Here is a 21,790-nt window from a genome sequence, read left to right as displayed (position 1 = left end):
AAAATAAGTCACGAAGAGCACCTATTTGACAGCACAACTACCATGACATATATGGCCAGATATGGCACGCACCTACATAGACATAATATTAGTAAACAGGACTGCGCATATAAACCCAAAAAACGAGCCGATTGAAACAGTTAGTACGGAGGCTGTCTGTCCCTTTCTAATAGGGTGACTATGAGATTAAGCTATGTGAGACAAATCTGAATTTGGTAAGATTATTAAACACAGATTAGTATTGAAGTTTTAACTTAGGCAGTTTGTGACCTTAAGATACTAATAAAGGCTTTTAATAATTAGCGGAAATTAGCAGTATAAAAGCAGGAAGATTCGAAGTGAAGACTGTTTTTTTTTTGTATTTCTACTTCATATATAGACTGCTGAGCCATTTATGTCGCCTTTCTTCATTTTTTGGGAAGCTATAACAATAGTACAACAGTTTTAAAATCCATCACCCATATTTTGACTCGTTACAAGAATTCATGGGCACCCTACTTGTTTGGTTTACGAAAATGTTATTATTAGCTAAACTGTGGAACGATATATTGCAACCACCATAGGATTCACTTTTGCAAGTAGAAACGCAACACTTTTTCACCATTTTAATAGTTTAAATTGATTTAATTCAAAAAAATATAAACAAAATTTTAAATGCTGATTACGCGCCAAGAATGTTCAGGGTTACCGCTAGAAAATAAAAAAAAAGCAAAATAAAAATTTATGTTGTTTATGTTTTAATAATAAATACGAATAAATTAATGCGATTGTTATTAATTTGTTGACTTACAATTGTTAAAATAAGATAAAAATATAAGTGATTCAATTGTTTTTTGGGAAGACAAAACTTTTGATCACAACATTTTTTTATGCTGGCAAGGTGTTAGAAAGAGACAAACAGCCTCCGTTCGAACTATCCCCCTCGGCTCGGATTTGCCTCTGTGTATTATGCAACCAATTTAGTACCTTATTGCGTAAGAATAGAGTTCATTTTCGTAAATATATATTTTGAGCGTGCGCAATCTTGTTTAGTAATATTATATCTATGCGCACCTACAAACAGGAGGATTTCAAAAGTAAATGTCACCATTTTACGCAATCACAAAAATATTGTTGTCCCTGTTTTCAAATACACTTATCTGCTTAGAAAGAGTGAGACAGAACTATGTTGCATAGTTTGTTTCATATTTATATAACTATAGATACGTCAATATCAAAACGGCGTCTCCTTATAATTCTAAGGCTTGTGTTTAAACACCACCCAAAAAAGTACCTATTTTACTACCAAAAAAATTCTAAACGGTTACCAAAATGGATAAATGGTCACCAAATAACGTTTTCAAAAATATTATTAAATAAAACCATTTTTTCGTATTATTGACTACTAAAAAAATATATGGACGCCTTTAAAATACACTTTAGACCAAATATTATATATTGTCACTACTTAGATGTTACCAATTATGTAATACCATGATTCCTAATTTGGTCATTTTTGTTAGACTAAAAAAGCTAACGATCGCTAGAATATTTCCCAAATACCAATTAATATACTGGGGTTCCCAAACGTACGTCGCTTATTTATTGTTATATGAATTTGGGTGTAACTCAGTACGTTTAAAATGTAAGCACGCAACATGCAGCAAGCATGGCTTCCGTCACGGCTCCGGCGCTGCGTGGCTCCGGCGGTCCCATGCGAGCTTATCGTCGCAGATGGTTTTCACGCTCACCACCACAGCTTCGGCTTGCTGGCCGGCTCAGCCGGCCAGCCTCAGCCGCGGCGGCGAGCGCTTCAACTACCTGCGCCTCAGCTCGCAGGCCGCCTCGCCCCTCCGTGCCTACGCGGTTTTGAATTGCACTCTAGGGGTAGGGCAGACAAGACTACGTGGAGTCGGTTTTGCAGCTATTCGTTTTCGTCACTAACTTTGATTTTTGGTAGTAATATTAATCTTTTAGTTGGATAGAGTTTGGTGACCATTAATCCATTTTGGGAACCAAAAATAATATTTGTGCGAGATTTGCGATTTTTCTGATGTTATTTTATTTTTTTTGGATCATAATATTATATTACTTTAGTGCCCTTTTAATAAAGTCAATTTATTTTTTTTGGAGTTGTTTATTTTATTTGGTGCCTCAGCTTAGAGTCTTAAAAATATTTTTGGTGACCGCCTAAATTATACCCTAATTCTAAGCTCGATGGATAGGTATTCATGCTGACTTATATGTCAATGATGCTGACAGACAGAAGACAGGACAGGCAAAATCTGACAACTGACGTGACATCTCCAACTTCAACATGACAATGAACATGACTCATGACTCCAACACTGGATGGCTTAAAAGATCTTAGTCTATGCCATTTGTTATCCCTTGCTTTATATCGAGTTTACACTCTCGCCTCGCGCCTTAGGCCTCATTTACGGAGATGCGGGGCGTCGCGCGTTGCGTTGAGCGGCGCGGCCCGCACTGAATTCAAATATATGGCGTTGTATGAGTGCGTTTACGGAGAAGCGATTTTAGACGCGTTTGTTTGAATTAGGGCGTTTTTTGCGGCCGAACCCGCGGATGGCACCGACGCGTCCCACGCGGCGTTTATCCCGGCGGCGCACGCAGCGGCAATTCTCGATGAAGCTATGGCCGAGACGGAATCTTCTGTCAGTCTTATTTAGAAATCGCGCAACTTATATAGAAATGCTGCAAGTTGCGACACGTGCGCTCCCATCAAAGACTACTATATATTATAATATGGCTCCCATCTCTCGCCAACATAAAACCAGTCGATTTGATCGAGACGAGCGTGCGCCGCCGCGTCGCCCGCCGCGTGCTGCACTACACGCTTGAGGCACCGCGGCGGGCACCGCCACGCTTCCCGTCTCGCTTCACTATGAACATGGTCATATATTGCTATAAGTTTATGTTTGCGCGTGCGATGATGCGTGCCGCTTCACGCGCCGCCCCACCGTAAACAGAAAAAACGTCCGACGCGCCGCGAGACGCCACGCCACACGCGACGCGAGACGCCCCGCGTCTCCGTAAATACGGCCTTACCTCGCGCCTCGCCTCGTACCTCATCTCGCGCCTCACCTCGTACCTCGTCTCGCAGCTCGCGAGGAAGCGAGTGCCTGTTTACACTCTCGTGCGTTCGGTTTGCGTTGAGCCAGCAACGCTCGCATCCCTCGCGAGGCCTTTGACTCGTGCCCAAAAAACCGCCTCCGAGGCGAGCGCCGCGCCGCGAGTGGCGAGGCGAGGCACGAGGAAGCGTTTACTCTCTCGCCTGGCGCCTCGCCTCGTAGCTCGCTTCGCCACTCGCGCGAGAGTGTAAACCGGCTATTAGAGTTATTATCGTGCCTGAATCAAAATACACACTTAAATCATAAAACTAAATTCATATTAATTGTAATGTAATGTGTGCAAGGGGTACTAGCTAGCGCGCTAGTACCTTCGCTTCGCTTCGGCTTCTCGGCTTATTTCGGCCAACTTTGGCTCGCCGTCATAGAGTAATAGTAGATTCTCTGGATTCTATACGAAGTATCTTCTTGGTACTCTGTGGGTGAAATTGACTGGACTGCACATACAGAGTTACTGAGTAATCTATGGCTTCATCCAAAAAGTGTCAAAACGTTTGCAAGGAATCAGAACGTGATCAGAACAATATAATCTATCAAGGACTATACGAATTATAAGCTGAACATTGTTATTGATACGCAAGCAATTTAACTGTAGTATTTTCTATTATTGCATGGATATTGTAATTTATCTGAAGGAAAACTATTACTGACCAGTGACCACTACTCCATTTGAGGAGTAGACAGTTAACTAAAGGTAAACAACATCTTGTAATGACTTCTTATCTAAAGTTCCAGTTTTAAAAGAAAATACGTCTAAAAACCAATGCAAGTATATGCCTATTGGACACGTATTTGCACTTTTAAAATGTGCCCTCGATGTCATCCACCCTTGCTTTCTATGTGGTGACTAGCAGTACTCATCTATCTTCTTAGTTCAATAATATTTTATTTGCAGACCCAGAAAAGACAACAAACAAAAAAAACAAACCGTATTTCCTTAATAAAATGAATATGCAACAAAGAGAAGAAAAACAACTAGAGACTACGATTCAAGCAATAATTAATCGAGTCAATGATTTAAAAACTGCAATCCAAGCACTCATTAATAAATTAGAAACTGAATATGAAACAATTAACTGGCCTACATTTTTGGACAACTATGCAATTTTATCTGGACACGTAAGTATTAGGTCTATGTTTTATCTTTCTATATTGATATTGTTGTTCTATTATGCTACAGCATATACAGGGATAAAATATAGCCTATGTTACTCAGGAACAGTGTAGCATTCCAACAGTGAAAAAGTTTATCAAATTGTTTCAGAAGTTTTAGAGCCTTTAGGGTAGGTACAAACAAAAAAAATGATTCCTCTACATTTTATTAGTCTTGGTACAGATACCTCTGCCAAAAGAGATGGCCAAAAAAACCCCCAGAGTCGACAGAAACCTCGCATGTATCATTGGATTCAGTATAATGTGTGGATTAAAAAAAGTATTTCATATCATCAAAAAAACATCATTGGGTTCTCTGTTTATGACAGTTTCTTGATCATGAATTTAGGTCACAAAAAAGTTTGCCTTTACTGTTTGATGTTCATTAGAAGTTTGCGATTAGAAAAAATATTTTTTTGTTTGATAGGGTACACTTCCCAGATGTTCCCATAGTCATCAGGCCAAGATCTGATGATGGAAACCCTGAAAATTCGAGAGCAACTTATGAAAGTTTACCTTATGCATGCCTAGTGCATAGGGTAAAAACTTGACACTCTGGTGTATGTCTGCTAGCACTATACAAGAGTGGAGGTTTGCAGTTGACTTGATGATGTAGACAAGAGAATATTGAGGGAACTCGATAACTGAATATGTAAATTACCTCTTGTTTGGGCTAATTAAAGAAAAACACTGACTCCTGGGCTGATGCACCTAATAGTAGTTTATTTTATTTACCTTTGCCAGGTATGAATGTTGCATATAACTGGGAAACCTTTCCAGGTAGATAAGTAATTGTTTCTAGAGTGGTTCATGTCAATAGTGCAATGGGTAGGGGTCAAACCAAACTCAAGACCTTTTCATCTCCAGGTATCCAACTCTGTAACTATTGGCTTGTATAATGTTAGTATACCTTGTTTTATTATGTTCCTTGATGTAAATAATCTTTAAAATCAACATAATTTATTTCTGTGAAAATATTACATTGCTCCTATACCCCATGGACTTTTTGTCACCATCAAAGGTCTATCATAAGGAACCCGTTGGTACCCATTTTGTTGATGTCGATTCTGTTTTTTTTTACAATGAAAAATTGGCCATCTCCTTTCGTCATAATCTATTCAGCAATCTTTGTTTAAAAGAGGAACAAACATTCATACATGACTCAAACTTTTGCATTAACTATATTATTAGTTTTCATGTTGCAACCATTCATTAAATGCGTTGAAAGCTGTAGGTAATTAAATTTCTGCCTGACATTATTTATTTAAATACATTTTTTCTTTAGTTAACAGGACTGAGTAAAATACTACAAGCTGAACTTGCAGCGTCACTGAGGTCACGTATTGTATTGCCACTTCAATTGAGCTGTGAGCGTGATGAAGCATTGGCTAGATTAACAGAAGGGCGTGTTCCAGCATGTACACATGATCTAGTACCAGATTTACTACGTACTAAGCCAGAACCTCAAGCTGAACAAAGACTTCAACAATTTAATCATAAAGCCAGTACATTAAGTTATGATACTGCACAGGTATTGTTATGAACATGTTTATACATACAATACTAGCCTGTTAAACTACATGTCTAACCCGCCTCCTAAGGAAACTTCTTCTTATACCAGGATAGTGCAAATATCGCCTATGATATTGGGGAATAGTGTAGCTTTCCAAAATTGAAAGAAGTTTTCAAATTGGTTCTGTAGTTACAAATCCTTTATTTCAGGCAACTAGGGCTCATAGAAATACAAATACATCATGCATAACAATACTTATAAACTATCACTACTGCACACGAAGTGTCGGCGTCGTGTTACGCAGCGTAACATCCTCGGAACCTCCGATCAACGACACCCTTCGGCCAAAACTCTTCCTTGAGGAAGGTGTCGAAGTGGTTTGAACTCGCACCCTGAACGACTTGAAGTTCATGCCGCCGGTATTTATATTAATGCTGTTTCCTTTTTTCAGAAACAAGTTGCTCAATTCACAAAAGTAGTAAGCCATGTATGGGAAATAATATCGAAAGGTCGTGAAGATTGGGATGGGGATTCCATGCGATCGGCTGGTAAGCATGTTTTCTCCCTTCAATTAATATCTCAGTTCAAAGTATGCATGAATTTTGATAAAGTTCGATTCTCTATCCACGTAACAAACATGCATCCATATACCTATAGAACTTTCGCGTTTATAATAGTTTTAAACAAACTGTTTACCACCTCTTTCAATGGGCTTCTGAATAGTTTAAAAGTAAAACTCGGTAGGTGGCGTTTGTTGCCTGCGGTACTACCAGTAGTACCAGGAGCAAAATTTATGAAGAAATAGTCTTTCTTTTAGTTAAAAATGTTTGTTTTTCATTGGACAGTAACCTTTGTTTTTATTTAAGGGATGCAACCGACTCATAGTATTTCCGATACACATGCACTGGTGACTGCCGTGGGAACTGGTAAAGGATTACGACCTGGTATACCATCTATAGTTCCGCAAGGTGTTGCGCCAGGCATGGGCCCATCCAGGGGCCCAGCTCCACAACTTGGTCAGCCTACTCCTTCATTGCCGAAAGCGCCATCTGCTATTAAAACCAACATCAAAGCAGCAAACCAGATTCATCCCTATCAACGTTGATGGTTATGTAACTGAATATAATTTAATAAATAACTGAAATATTACACTGTATTTTATTTATTAAATAATCCATAGATAAGAAAAGACACAGTACAGTAAACAATAGTAGGTAGAAATATTTTAGAATAGTTAAATAAAAACAATTATCACTGACTATGTACTTCCTGAAATATATCAAATTCCAATTCCAATTCCAAACGTACCTTTACGTCGTGTTGCATCCAAACTTTGTCAACTTATAGGTAAATAAGTTTTATAGATACGTATATTTTAATTTTGTTATGTTAGTACAAAAAAAACTTTTTTACAATAAAATTAATCCGACTTCCAAAAACACTAAAAAGTTAAAAAAAAAAACTAATTTTAGGTGCATCGGCCTAGAAGTCGGTGTCTAATGGATGTTACTAAGTTAATTTTGCCACCGACTTCTAGGCTAGACCAGTTCTGTACACTCTCTACACATCGGATTTACCACAGGGCTCTGGGGTTACAATTGCAACATTCGCCGATGACACAGCCTTACTCACTTCGAGCAAGTGTCCCATCCAAGCTTCGCAGATACTCCAAAGGGAACTAAATGTGATGGAGAAATGGCTAGGAAAATGGAGAATTGCTGCAAGTGTGTCTAAATCAGTGCATGTCACATTCTCTCTGCGCAAGGAAAATTGTGCTCCAGTGACTTTAAATGGAATGCAACTACCACACCACACAACAGTTAAATACCTGGGGATGCATCTAGACCGCAAACTCACATGGCATAAACACATCCAGACAAAAAGAGAGGAGATAAAATCCAAATACAGGGACCTACATTGGTTACTAGGCAGGAACTCTAAACTGGCTGTAGATAACAAGCTCTTGATCTATAAATCAATTCTCAAGCCCATATGGACATATGGGATACAACTATGGGGAGCCGCCAGCGACTCCAATAAGATGATCATACAAAGGGTGCAAAACTACATCTTAAAACAAATATCAAATGCACCCTGGTTTAGCAGAATGTCAGATGTTCACGAAGTACTGGGCATACCGATGGTGAAAGAGGAAGTGAATCTTCATGCTGCCAGTTACAAAATTAGACTTCAGAAGCACCCAAACCAACTTGCGGGGCAGCTTACAATACCTGAGACCATTCGTCGGCTAAAAAAGCGGCGAGATATCTTCGACATTTAGTTTACTAAATAAAAGAAAGGTCCTGATCTACTGAGAGTAGTGACCTACCCGCCACTTAAACTTCACCTTATCTGCTTATAGTCAGAAGACTGATCGTATGATTGCAAAAGGAAAAAAAAAAAAAAAAAAAAAAAAAAAAACCGACTTCTAGGCCGATGCACCTAAAATTAGGTTTTTTTACTTTTTAGTGTTTTTGGAAGTCTGTTTAATTTTTTTGTAAAAAAGTTTTTTATTTACAGCTTTTCAGTGATACGAATAGTTGTTACTATCCATATAAGTGGAAAGTTCTCATCAATACAAAGAATATAAGCCCAAATACGAGGTATTTTACATATTCAGTTATCGAGTTCCCTCGACCTTCTCTGGTCTCCATCATCAGGTCAGCTCCAAACCTTCACTGTTGCAAAGGTCTCGTCAATACAAATAATATAAGCACGAACACGAGGTAGTTTACATATTCAGTTGTCGAGTTCCCTCGACCCTCTCTGGTCTCCATCATCAGGCCAGCTCCAAACCTTCACTGTTAAATAGAGCTTTCAGGCATACACCTGAGTGTCAAATTTTTTCCCTATGTATGCCTACAACTTTCGAAGGTTGCCCTCGATTTCTCAGGCTTTCCATCATCAGGTCCTGACCTGATGACTATGGGACCAACTGGCAGCTATTCCGCGTCGAACAAAAAAAGAATCATTTAAATCGGTCTATAAACCTCGGAGTAATCGATGTACATACATAGAAAATATATATATGTCGGAGCACCAGAAGTGGTTAGAATCTTTTGATACACTTGCATCTTGTCAGGATATGAAATAATACCACAGTAGTCGTTCACATCGTCTATTATCGTTTAGTACTTCAATAATCACATTGGTTACAATAAATCGGATACATTTCCAAGATCACATAGCCTGAACTTCGTTTCTCTTCGAGATTCCATTTAAGATTATTTCAATTGACGTTGGCACCTCACGTCATCAAGACGACCACAAACAAGGAACCAGCCAGCAATATTGGGCCGCGCTGTGGGCCGCGCCGACACGGCCATCCTGCGCTTTACACGTCCTCGTGTAAGTAGCACTGTAACAGAAATAATACCAAGGAACATCTTTTCGTTCGGCCACACCTGACCATATCATTAAGCTCAGCTATTGTGAAATTTTGTTAAAATATTTGTTAAGACTAGAATGCTCCCTTAACCAGGGACATTCATAAATAGGGGGTTCCCTCAACCAGGTTCCCTTAACCAGGGTTCCTTTCACTAGGGACTTCTCTTTACCAGAGGCTTCCCTGAAACAGGGGCTTCCCTTAAACCAGGGGCTTCTCTAAACAGAGGCTTCTCTTAACCAGAGGCTTCCCTTAACCAGGGGCATCTCTTAACCAGAGGCTTCTCTTAACCAGAGGCTTCCCTTAACCAGGGGCATCTCTTAACCAGAGGCTTCCCTTAACCAGGGGCTTCCCTTAACCAGGGGATTCTCTTAACCAGAGACTTCTCCTAACCGGAGGCTTCCCTTAACCAGGGGCTTCCCTTAACCAGGGGCTTCTCTTAACCAGAGGCTTCTCCTAACCGGAGGCTTCCCTTAACCAGGGGCTTCTCTTAATTAGAGGCTTCTCTTAACCGGAGGCTTCTCCTAATCGGAGGCTTCTCCTAATCAGAGGCTTCTCCTAATCGGAGGCTTCTCCTAACCGGAGACTTCCCTTAACCCAGGGGATACTTTTTTTAATCTCTTTTTTTATTATCGTAGTCACTTAACCAGCGACACGATTTTGGTCACTTAACCAGTAACCATTTTTACACATTCCCAACGAATCTAAGTAATGTGGGAGAGCCAAGAAAGTACCGAGACTCTTTACAGACTGTTACTGCATGAGCTACGACTACAACGTAGAATGATACCAAGTGTAATAGGACTAGACTACTTCCATTCATTCTTCTTTTTTTTTACTCAAAAACTTAGTTCATTGATCAAAGCAAGCTTAAATCTGATTTTATCAAACAACCAATAATGGTCTAATTACAACATACTTTCTATCCGATGTTCATCAGACAATTCATCAGGAATAGACTTCAGTAATTATAACTTAAGGTAGAATTCGACACAGTAACTATCAACAATTCAACTGCTAAAACTAAATGCTCACTATCGGTATCATTAAATTTAACTTCATCTGATAAATAATCAAGTTCAAATAGCACGTCGAAACTAAAAACTTCGTTTAAACGTTTAGCAAACGTACAACTGAATCTCAATAGTCTGCTAATTCAATCGATATACGTCAAATGCAATGTTTTTAAATACACTACTGCTTCATGTTTTAACGCGACGTTCATAATACATTAACAACAAAACAGATCACCTGATTAACTAGCATAGGGAAAACTCGCAAAGTGTCGAATTGACAGTTCACTGTTGGTTCGCCTTTACCACCGCAGAATCGCACGGTATCCTGGCTTGCAACAGCGCGTGTCAGCAACCGCAGCTGCGAGCCATCAGCTCACACGGCGTTAGCGTACGTAGTTGATCACCTTCTCTCCTTCAGCCTCGGCCATCAACATCTGTAGTGATAAGACAAACATGCGCATCGGTAACCAAACATTAGACTTCAGACTTACCATCCGTTATTGCTAGAGATAAGAGCTTAAGTTAACTAACTACATCCAGCCCAGTCTTAGCCTTCTCTCAATAAGTTTGGATTGACTTTCATTCTAACTAAATGTAGCTGGGCATATGTGACTTATAGGGAGCGATTTCTCAACACAACCAGTCACACTTCGGTAAGGCTAGTTATCAGGCTTTGTGGCTTCTGCTCTTATTAGTAGTCAGACTTTCAACACGTTAATTACAGAAACCGTCACAACTACAGCTGTCATTACACCAACTGTACCACAGATTTTACTCAGGTCTCTTTCCGGTCACCCTTATGCCATCACACAGGCTTTACATGGGTCTATTCCGAATCAACCCGTATCCATCGTAGGTACATCTGAACACGATGAAATTACTAAATGGTTATTCGAGTAGACTAGTCCAGTAGGTAGTACAGTCTACCAGCAAATATAAAGTCTGACGCACAATATAACGCTGAACAACTCAATGCAAGTAAATAGAGCAAGTGTGGAGTCAAGCCCAGTGTGGAGTCGTTCCGTTCACGCTGGGCAGGTGGACGTAGCACTGAACGAAACGTGCCGCATTGTAACTGGCTGCCTCAAGCCGACCCCGTTAAAAATGCTGCACCCACTGGCCGGCATTGCCCCACCAGATGTTCGCAGAAGCGTAGCTTCTGGCATCGAGAGAGCCAAACTCGAAACAGACCAACGACACCCCATGCACTATTACACCCCCGTGCCACAACGGCTTAAAAGCCGCAAGGGTTTCTACAAAACCGTTGCTCCTGTCGATGGTGAGGCCTCTCGAGCCAGACGGGATCTTTGGCGTCTGGGATCTCCCCGTTTGTCCCGCTCTTGGAAAGGCTCCCTCCTGGACACGATCTCCCGAGAAGAATCTGGCAGTCTTTAAACAGACTCCGAACACAGGTCGGCCGGAGCAAAGATAATCGATCCAGGTGGAGCTTCGCGGGCGGAGCGGACCTTGGGTGCGAGTGCGGGGCTGCAGTGCAGACGATGTCCCAGCTTATCGCATGTCCACTGTGCCCTGAAACTTGCTCGCGGGTGGACTTAATGAGCGCATCCGGCCGTGCTGTCGCTGTGGCGGCATATTGGGCTGACATAGTGTAGTCTCAATATATGACATGTCATCGACACGAAAGAAGAAGAAGAATAGAGCAAGCAAATAAGTAAGCGATAAATAACAACAGCATGCTATTTTGAAGCTGTTACCTGTTGAAGCTATTTTCCAAGGTAGGTAATTAATTACCACGGCTATGCAATAAGAAAGCCAACATGTGATTGATATTATTCCTATTTACTAGCTAAGATGTCCTCCTAGCCGATTATCGGCTACGGCGACTGTTCTCATGTTGGCTAATCTCCTCAAGATCACACAAAGCAATTTCGGCCTGACCCGGGAATCGAACCCGAGACCTCGTGCTGAGCAGCCGTGCTTGTGACAGCTAGACCAACGAGGCTAGCTATAGTCTTGCAACAACACTGTCGTTATTGTATAGGGTAATAGTATCACCTGAACAGTGAGACACTACATACAATGTCCTGCCTGCGGCAAAACTACCGTGTACGAATTGGAAGTCATTGAAAGCAATGAATGAGGTGCATCAAGGATGCAACGTCCACCATGCAAGATCCATCAAGCAATATGACGACGCAGCCGGGGATCAAACCCGAGTCCTTAGACATCACTACTAAGCCAACGAGATAGTCGACAATTATCAACGTTACGGACGTACGACTTTATAAAAGACGTAAAACAAAATTGGATTGATCTCACCAGGTTTATCATTCGTGTTTCTCTCAGTATCTCTGTACGTAAGAGACATCGCATCACGTGTTTGTTCACGCTTGGAACCAGCGCTCAGTAGCCCGGCGGCATCGCGCTTGCGGACACCACAGCAACTAGCAGAGACTCCTTCCACTCAGCAACTAGCAGAGACTCCTTCCACTCGAAGCAGGAGAGGCTCACGGGATTATGACATGGAAAAGAAATCGGAAATCGGTTAATTTTATCACAACATAATGATAACAACTCTGATATTGTCACCATAGCAACCAATCTTGTTTTAGTAACCATGGTAACCATGTCCTGTTATTTTCTGTTGAAACTGTGAAAATATCATTCCTTCAACGGAACAAATCATTCAAATTGTTGCAACAAAATTGGAAAGATTAGGGTATCATTTTAGGATTGATTTATGCTACAGCATTTTCAAAGGCACATCGCGTTGTTTCTTCCTCCAATCTTAGAATTAGCCTGTTCTACGACGTGACACATTCCAGGTGTAATATTCCTTTTACACGCAATCACAAGAAACGTGTAAACCAGAGGAATATCATCTCGCTTGCTACGCCGAACATCTTCACTTCATGTTTCACCATTAATATTGCTTTCAAAAGCTCTCAACACTGTCCATAACGAATACTTGGTCAGAACGCTCTCGCAACAAATACACTTCGTAATGCGTGCGTACAGTTCATATCATTGAACTCAGGTGGTCCACCTGGAGGACTGTAATCAGTGCCTTCAGAATTCGATCACTTAATTTTAACAAACAAAGGAACGGCGGTTGTCAGTTTCCTTCTCGCAATTTCTTTCAACATGATATTCCGTATTGCATCACGATTCCATGAACAATCTTTTCTAAATCAATCCGCTTCGGTCGTCACACACTTCATTCAATGCTGCACTCCATCAGTAGTATTTGCGTTCAGAGTTCCGTAACCATATCGATATCTTATAACGTGTTCTCATTAGCGACTGCATCTGCAGTACGAGTATTCGTCTTTTAGCGCAGCATCAACATCAGAAAGCCAATATGCGAACAAGGCAGCAATCAGTGGGCAAGGTCATCCATCCCACTTCTGATGTCGGAGCACCAGAAGTGGTTAGAATCTTTTGATACACTTGCATCTTGTCAGGATATGAAATAATACCACAGTAGTCGTTCACATCGTCTATTATCGTTTAGTACTTCAATAATCACATTGGTTACAATAAATCGGATACATTTCCAAGATCACATAGCCTGAACTTCGTTTCTCTTCGAGATTCCATTTAAGATTATTTCAATTGATTTCAATTGACGTTGGCACCTCACGTCATCAAGACGACCACAAACAAGGAACCAGCCAGCAATATTGGGCCGCGCTGTGGGCCGCGTCGACATATATATATATATATACCGGCCGAATTGAGAACCTCCTCCTTTTTGGGAAGTCGGTTAAAAATAATGTCCATCAGGATTGAGGAGCCACTTTTTGTATCTTAATGAAATTTTGTACTTATTTAGTAGTAAGTTAAAAAGTATTGTAGGGTCAATCTTGGAATTTGTAGTATAATAGTTCAAAAGTTATATGAACACAAAGGTGGCTCCTCAATCTAAATATTTGAACTGAGGAGCCACGTTGGAACACAGAAAGTATACGATGTACATTCTTGAAAATTTTGTATGATTTAGTAGTAATTGAGCGCAATGAGTACTAAAAATTTAATTCCAGTACCTTTAATATTTAAGAAGATACAATACTTTTAATGTGGCACCTTAACCCATACAATGAAAGTGTGAATTCCCATGAATCGTAAGTGGCAAATTCAAATTACACCCCATAAACATTTAGTAGTAAGTGTGTCTGAATTTGTAATACATAAACAAAGTAGTAAAACTGAGTGAATTTTGTAAAAAAACGTATTTTAAGTGGCTCCTCAATCCTGACGTTTCTGAAATGAGAAAATGCTTGAGTTACCTAAAATCGGAATGAAATAAAAAAAATAAAGACACTAACATTTAGTATAAATTTCTACTAAATATACATGCACAAATGAAAATTGTATGTATTCAATATCTGATAAAAAATCATCTTTTCCATATTCCTTAGGACGTCGCCATCAAGGGTGACCATGTAATATGAATAAAAATCAGGATAAATAGGTAGTTCTCAGCTTTGCCGCTATTTTTTTTATTAAACCTCTGTTGGCAAACACATTTATGGCTATTCCGCACAGTGTATTATTTTGCTTCAAAAGCGGACATCCTCTTTTTATTGTAAATTCTGATGGATATAACTGTTATATAATATAATATGAAACACCAGTTTGAATATATTTCTTAATTTTGAAGCTACGAAATTTTTTTTGAAAGGTCAATGAACTTTGTCAAATAGTTTTTTGCAGATATTTCCCAAAATAACAAACTCTCGCTTTATTTAAAATTAACCATGAATTGAAGGTTGTTTTAATAATATTGTGTATAAATTACAAGTCTTTGCTTTCGCTGGAATGCGAGAAAAAAAATATTTTCTTAATTTTGCAAAATAAATTATATAAAGGACAATGCTATTCTTTGTATGGAAGTTGGGCTCAAGAGTTGCCCACAGTAACTGCATAGTGTATTATGTTCCATAGGCTCATAATAGGTCCCAGACCGAAATATTTCGAAATCTATCCCAGGAGTCCTGAGAAAAACTGGTTTGACTCTTATTCAATATTACGAAAAATATGCTTACGAACTCTTAACTATTCCACTTTTATTACCTTAATTGAAATGCATTATAATATTAATCGATAAATACGAGGTATTGAACGAGATTTTTTTTACCGACTTCAAAAAATGGAGGATTTTCTCAGTTCGTTTGTATTCTTTTTACGTAAGTACGTGCATAACTCCGTCGTTTACCAACCGATTTAAACAATAATTTTATTGTTTGAAAGAATTTACTTTATAAATGGTTCCTTTGTTATTCGGTCCAGGGTCTGGTGATAGAAACCTTAAAACAATAGGGAAATCTCAGAAATTGTAAGCACATATCGAATAAAAACTTGTCATTTGGGTATATGTCTCCGACACCACAAAACAGTGGAGGTTAAGACCTGACCTGACGGTGGAGACGACAGTGAGACGAGGGAACTCCTCAACGGTATCTATTTACTACCTCGTGTTCGAGCTTATTTTATTTGTCTTAATAAGATTTTTCCATTGCCATTACGGATATTAATTGCATGACGCTACTCGAACTTAGGACTGATTGTGGTAGATAGAGACTGAAAAGCAAGAGAAACAACAGTTACCTTTAAACGTCTATTTTTGTTTTTTTTTTTTCCTGTTAACAGTGAAACCATCTGAAACCATCTGAATATTATTTCAAGAAAAGAGGTTGTTAGGTTTGTGGCTGCTTAAAATGGCTTACTAACAATGGCTGGCTAACATTAGAACCGGTTTTTCTCGGGACCTCTGGGACCGATTTAAAAAATATTTGGATTCCGTCTTAAGAGTGAAGTAAAGAACCTATCTTAACCATTCCCACTACTGGGCAAATGGCTTGGGCTTTATAAAGTGACTGTTCAAGTTTAACATTAGAACCGGTTTTTTTCGGGACCTCTGGGACCGATTTCCAAAATATTTGGATTTCGTGTTAACAGTGCAGTAAAGAACCTATTTCGACCACTTTCACTGCTGGGCAAATGGCTCAGGCTTTGTTAAGTGACTATCTATGGAGAACATTTGAACCGGATTTTTTCGGGACCTCTGGGACCGATTTCCAAAATATTTGGATTTCGTGTTAACAGTGAAGTAAAGAACCTATTCTAACCATTCCCACTACTGGGCAAATGGCTTGGGCTTTATAAAGTGACTGTTCAAGTTTAACATTAGAACTGGTTTTTCTCGGGACCTCTGGGACCGATTTCCAAAATATTTAGATTTCGTGTTAACAGTGAAGTAAAGAACCTATTCTAACCATTCCCACTACTGGGCAAATGGCTTGGGCTTTATAAAGTGACTGTTCAAGTTTAACATTAGAACCGGTTTTTCTCGGGACCTCTGGGACCGATTTCCAAAATATTTGGATTTCGTGTTAACAGTGCAGTAAAGAACCTATTTCGACCACTTTCACTGCTGGGCAAATGGCTCAGGCTTTGTTAAGTGACTATCTATAGAGAACATTTGAACCGGTTTTTTTCGGGACCTCTGGGACCGATTTCAAAAATATTTGGATTTCGTGTTCAGAGTGCACTATGGAACCAGCTGGAACTACTCCCACTGCTGGGCAAACTTTGAGCCCAGACCCTGGCATTGTCCTTTTTCTATACGACATTAGCATTTTGTTTTACCACCGAAATACATTCTAGTCATGTAGCGTCTTACTGAGAAAAATTGGAACATTTAACGTGCAGGACTTCAGAGCTATAACGTTTCTAAGTTTTTTAACAATTTCTATGGAAATAGGGTTGTCAAAAAAAGAATGAGATTATTTAATGGGACTATACGATGTGATGAAATACAGTTCTAGATTATGTTATTTAGGTATGTTATGGAAAAAATACACAATATCTATTAGCAACATTTGTTAAAAAATATTGAACCACCTCGAGATAAAACAAATGTGGAATATCAGTTTTTTATTTTATAATAATATGAAAGCAAAATACATGAAGCATAGATGCTACCGGAGGTGAAGTAGGAACCAAAAACGCACTTGAAACTGCGGTGGATAGCCAGTATTAAAATTTGAGTTTATGAAAGAAAAGGGAGAAATAAACTGGACTTATTTGGAATAATCATTACCAAAAAAAAACAAATATCAATTTACGCCACATCTTCAGTATCTGAAATAATGAGGATTTCGTCTGAAGTTAGTTCCACTTCTTCAAATTCGAAATTAGAATCCGGTGGGAAATAACGCACATTGTCCATTGTCACTTCCAACAGAGAATAAACTTTTGGGGGTAAAGATTGTTTAGGTTTACTTCTTTTATTGTGGGATATGGTAGATAAATATGGATCAGATGATTCAAGTCCACGGTGAAATAAGTCTGTGATAGTTATTTCACGATCGAGCTTGCGTGTGTGATGCTCACGATCATAACGCCAGAATTTGTTCCTAGATTCCCCGGCTTGCTCTGACAACATACCTATTGGTAATGGGCTGGACTCTATAATTTGCTGACCGTGCATTAATATTTTGTGCACTGTAGTGGACATATAATACCATTTGTATGTTTTCACATATCTTGTTGCAATAGATTGACAAAGATCATCAAATTTTTTTGCATTAATTATCAACCCACTGGATAAAACCACTAAAATGGTATGTAAATCTTCCGCCAACCATGGTTCTAGACCCAAGATTTCAGAAAAAGATTCTCGGTATTTATCGGACAGTGCAGTACGTGCGGTATTTCCATCGTTTGTGGTCCCCGAATTTGGACGAACAACATCTACTATGAGACCCATTCTGCTTCTTATTTCGCTTTGAATATATTTTTTGCGACTTTCTACAATTATAGCCTCAAACGAATTTTTAGATACACGCCATTTCATTACAGCTGGATCATTTTTGTAGCCCAAATGAAGTAAAAACTCAAAAATTCGGATCCAAGCGTGCAGTGGGCTTAATCCATGACGTAATGCTTCGGGGTTTAATGGCCGGTTTTTGATTAAATTTAAATTATTAAAATCTGATGGTGATGCGCCACAACATGCACAACGAAGCTGCGAAGAAGTCCCCGTTATTATATTAAAAACCTTACCATCGATAATAGTAAGGTGTAATTTTGGTTCAGCTATTATACTTTGACCTGAGAGCGTTTCTGCGTAAAGGGGTGATAATTTTTTAATTTCGTCTTCTACGCGCGTTTTTTCCTCCAAAATAAGTTCTTTTGTCTCTTCTCTGTACTGAATTTTTACTGGACGGCAAAACCTAAAAGATTGTGGGCTTGGGTTGGACCACAACACAAATCCGTCATTTGTTTTTAAATATAATGGTATGAATGTTGTGGCAAATAAACAATTTTCGTCCTTATCATTCCCATTTTTGAAATTTTGCTTATAAACTGACTGTCCAGTGCTGCCGTCGAACCCCCAAGAACCCTCAAAAATACAGTACACAATATCTTTATAATTTTGATTGAAGTATTCTGTTATTTTTGTGTCACAAGCTTTAATGATGCGGCGTATTGTGTGTAACAATAAACTATGCAAAGAAACGCTTGCCTCTCTTTCTGTAACATGTAATTGCTCATCAGGATAGCACATTTTTTTGGCAAATTGTACTCGATAGTGCGATGGATAAGCCGGGAACCCTCTTTCTTTTAATTCTCTCTGCATAGAAATATAATCATCCACAGTAAATTTTCGTTCGATCATCATAGAAAGGGCTTCTTCAGGACTAAATGGTTTGGGTTCCACTTTGGGTGGTATAATGGATGCAATTTTTTTGGGCCGAGTTGGAGATTTCAAGCATTCGTTTATTACGAACTCCAACTTTCGAGCAGAACCTGAACTAAGTTTTTCACCAGTATGATCGGTGACAACTTTTGAAATTGCTTTAATAATTTTGGAATGTGGTTGTCCTTCAAGTTCTTCTTCCAATCTCTTTCTTATGCGACGCTGTTGGCGAGAACTCAAACTGTCATAAGTCTTAGAAGTTTGAGAAGTTGAAGGTTTTGATTCCAGGAACATCTCTTGAGATGTTGAAGCTTCTGGTTCTAGTAACATTTTTTGAGATGATGAAAGTTCTGGTTCCATCAGGTTTAACATCTCTTGAGATGATGATAGATCTGGTTCAATCACTTTCAACGTTAATATTGAAGGTTGTGGTTCCTTCAGTTTGGACGTAGATGTAGAAGATACCGACACTATTAACGTCTCTTGTGATGTTGTTGTGACATTGGGGAAACTCATATGAGGTATAGCAAACTTTGTGTCAAGCCAAGATCTATTTTTCTTATAAAACAATTGTAGATTACGTTTGCTGGCTTTGTACATTGTTTCGCATTTACTAATAAATTTTGTGACAGTCTCTACAACAGTTTTATTTTTGCTATCAAAATTTTCAGCTATTTCATTCGGAAATAACGTCTTTAGGACTATTCTGGTTCTATCTTCAGTGGTAAGATCCAGAGGTCTTTTTTTAGGTCCAATTAAGCGTGCCTGTTCAGTTAAAATATCAAACATTTCCCGTTTTGTAAGTTTGATTGGTTCCAAATTCATGCCTTGGTCGTTAGCACGAGCTGCCACTCGCTGACCAGCCTGAGGTATGTCACCCTCATGCTCCCCTCTCATTAAATCCTCTGGTCGGGGCCCAGAAGAACATCCCTCAGCAGAGTAAATAAAGCCCTGCTGAGACAAAGTATGGGACTTGTCCGGTTCCATGATCACAAACAAATTCCACCCAGAAGAAATAAACTTTTAGATGGCGGCTGCTCCCCTGCGTTACCGGGTTGGCTACCGTGCCGCCAAATAAATTGAAGCAAACAAGACAACGAAAACAACATAAGCCCGAAGGCATTTAAGCATATCGACATTAAAAATCACAAATTATAGGGAGGTTTAGCCAGTAAAAACTGTTACCGCCTTCACCACGTGGAGGTACTCCCAGCTTATGTTTACTATTATTGCGTATCATATGTAAATGAAAGAACAAGTTAAAACACTGCCATGTATGCCATCATGAATGGCATCTCAGGAAACGATTGGCCAATAATTTTAATCCATATTAAGTAGACAAAAATAAAATTATGGTGACTGCAATTTATGAGAAATCAAAGAGTTGGGTGACAACAGCAAAACTGAATACAATTTTAAGTCTTATAGCCCCCTTATAACCAACAAATAGGTACATGGCGTAATGCTAATTTTAATATTATATGATAAAAATAAGATAAAAGAGACAGATATTATATTATAGGAATTTTAAAAGACCTTTTCTTTGAATTCTGTCATCTACTAAACCTTAAATAAATATAACGACCATCACTGAAGTAAACCATACACTTGAGTGACAACCCTAAACTAAAATTTTAAAATTTAATATCTCCGAAGTCCTATGTTTAAAGCACCTAGTTTTTTTTGTGGGAGTAATAGGTACAGCAACTAATAATATGGGATTTTAAAAAAATGCTAATATTGCAGGACATCTCAGAAAAAAAAATAAAAACTAAATAACAGAAAAAAATTTTTATCGTCGAGACTAGTCGAGATTTTTTAACTTTTTCAATATTAATAGGTGCCTGAAATACATTTGAATCATAATCAAAAAACATGTAATGGAAAACAATATTAAAAACGGAAATAAAACGTTTCTTTGGTTTCTATGGACTTTTCTCGATTTTCAAAATTTTTCGAAAACTATGATACATAACGTCACCGGAGTTTTATTAGGGGATTTGTTCGATTTCTACCTTTCTAAATAGCATTTAAATGAGGATGTCCGTGTTTGAGGTAAAATTACACTCTGTGTTCCGCCTCTTGAATGACAAAATATTATTAAATACAAAAGTATTTAATAACCTTACTTAATAAAGTATTTAATAGACTTGCTTTGCCATTCAACATTGCTGGAGCGGTGTAATGTACCAAATTCAAAAAACGCGCCTGGTTTTTTTTTGCCCTTAGGGCAGGCTAAAGTGTTACGACCATACTGCCATTTTTACACGCTTTTTATTAGCTTCACCTGTATGTTTGTAGGTTTGTAACCGACTTCTTTGGGCGCGATTTTGACCCACTTTAAACGGCCAGATTTCGTTCAAACTTTGTAGATTTATTGAGGACCGATGACAATACACTAATTTGATAAAATTATTCCATTTTTAACCGACTTCCCAAAAAGGAGGAGGTTACACATACACATCGATTACTCCGAGGTTTATAGACCGATCTACGTGATTCTTTTTTTGTTCGACTCGGAATAGCTGCCAGTTGGTCCCATAGTCATCAGGTCAGGATCTGATGATGGAAACCCTGAGAAATCGAGGGCAACCTTCGAAAGTTGTAGGCATACATAGGGTAAAAACTTGACACTCAGGTGTACGCCTAAAAGCACTATTCAACTGTGAAGATTTGGAGCTGACCTGATGATGGAGACCAGAGAGGGTCCAGGGAACTCGACAACTGAATATGTAAACTACCTCGTGTTTGGGCTTAAATTATTTGTATTGACAAGACCTTTGCAACAGTGAAGGTTTGGAGCTGACCTGATGATGGAGACCAGAGAAAGTCGAGGGAACTCGACAACTGAGTAAATAAACAAATAAACTGAATATGTAAAATACCTCGTTTGGACTTATATTCTTTGTATTGATGAGAACTTCCCAC

The 21,790-nt window shown here is 38.9% G+C and overlaps 2 protein-coding genes across 2 annotated transcripts; one reads left to right on the top strand and one right to left on the bottom strand.

The window, feature by feature from the left end:
- Positions 1–3,083: 3,083 nt before the first annotated feature.
- Positions 3,084–6,942, top strand: LOC124630014 (mediator of RNA polymerase II transcription subunit 8). The gene is made up of 5 exons (XM_047163717.1): positions 3,084–3,822; positions 4,024–4,247; positions 5,566–5,811; positions 6,245–6,341; positions 6,660–6,942. Exons 2-5 carry the CDS (start codon positions 4,074–4,076, stop codon positions 6,896–6,898), a joined length of 756 nt encoding a protein of 251 aa, XP_047019673.1. The 5' UTR covers positions 3,084–3,822; positions 4,024–4,073; the 3' UTR covers positions 6,899–6,942.
- Positions 6,943–17,108: 10,166 nt separating this feature from the next.
- On the bottom strand, positions 17,109–20,026 carry LOC124630061. Its single transcript, XM_047163779.1, has 2 exons — positions 18,052–20,026; positions 17,109–18,018 (listed from the first exon to the last, which is right to left on the bottom strand). Exons 1-2 carry the CDS (start codon positions 19,847–19,849, stop codon positions 17,282–17,284), a joined length of 2,535 nt encoding a protein of 844 aa, XP_047019735.1. The 5' UTR covers positions 19,850–20,026; the 3' UTR covers positions 17,109–17,281.
- Positions 20,027–21,790: the final 1,764 nt, after the last annotated feature.

Source organism: Helicoverpa zea, chromosome 4 (assembly GCF_022581195.2).
Source record: "Helicoverpa zea isolate HzStark_Cry1AcR chromosome 4, ilHelZeax1.1, whole genome shotgun sequence".
Classification (NCBI taxonomy): domain Eukaryota; kingdom Metazoa; phylum Arthropoda; class Insecta; order Lepidoptera; family Noctuidae; genus Helicoverpa; species Helicoverpa zea.
The sequence above is the reverse complement of the archived record's forward strand: the minus strand, read 5'-3'. Positions and strand labels throughout refer to the sequence as shown.

Bases quoted from the DNA above. Each gene is read 5' to 3' on its own strand.
- LOC124630014 (XM_047163717.1), top strand. From the start codon at position 4,074: ATGAATATGCAACAAAGAGAAGAAAAACAACTAGAGACTACGATTCAA. The intron at 5,812-6,244 runs GTATTGTTATGA...TCCTTTTTTCAG, and splicing joins TAAGTTATGATACTGCACAG to AAACAAGTTGCTCAATTCAC. The intron at 6,342-6,659 runs GTAAGCATGTTT...TTTTTATTTAAG, and splicing joins GGATTCCATGCGATCGGCTG to GGATGCAACCGACTCATAGT.
- LOC124630061 (XM_047163779.1), bottom strand. From the start codon at position 19,849: ATGGAACCGGACAAGTCCCATACTTTGTCTCAGCAGGGCTTTATTTAC. The intron at 18,019-18,051 runs TACTTCATTTGG...ATGATCCAGCTG, and splicing joins GATCCGAATTTTTGAGTTTT to TAATGAAATGGCGTGTATCT.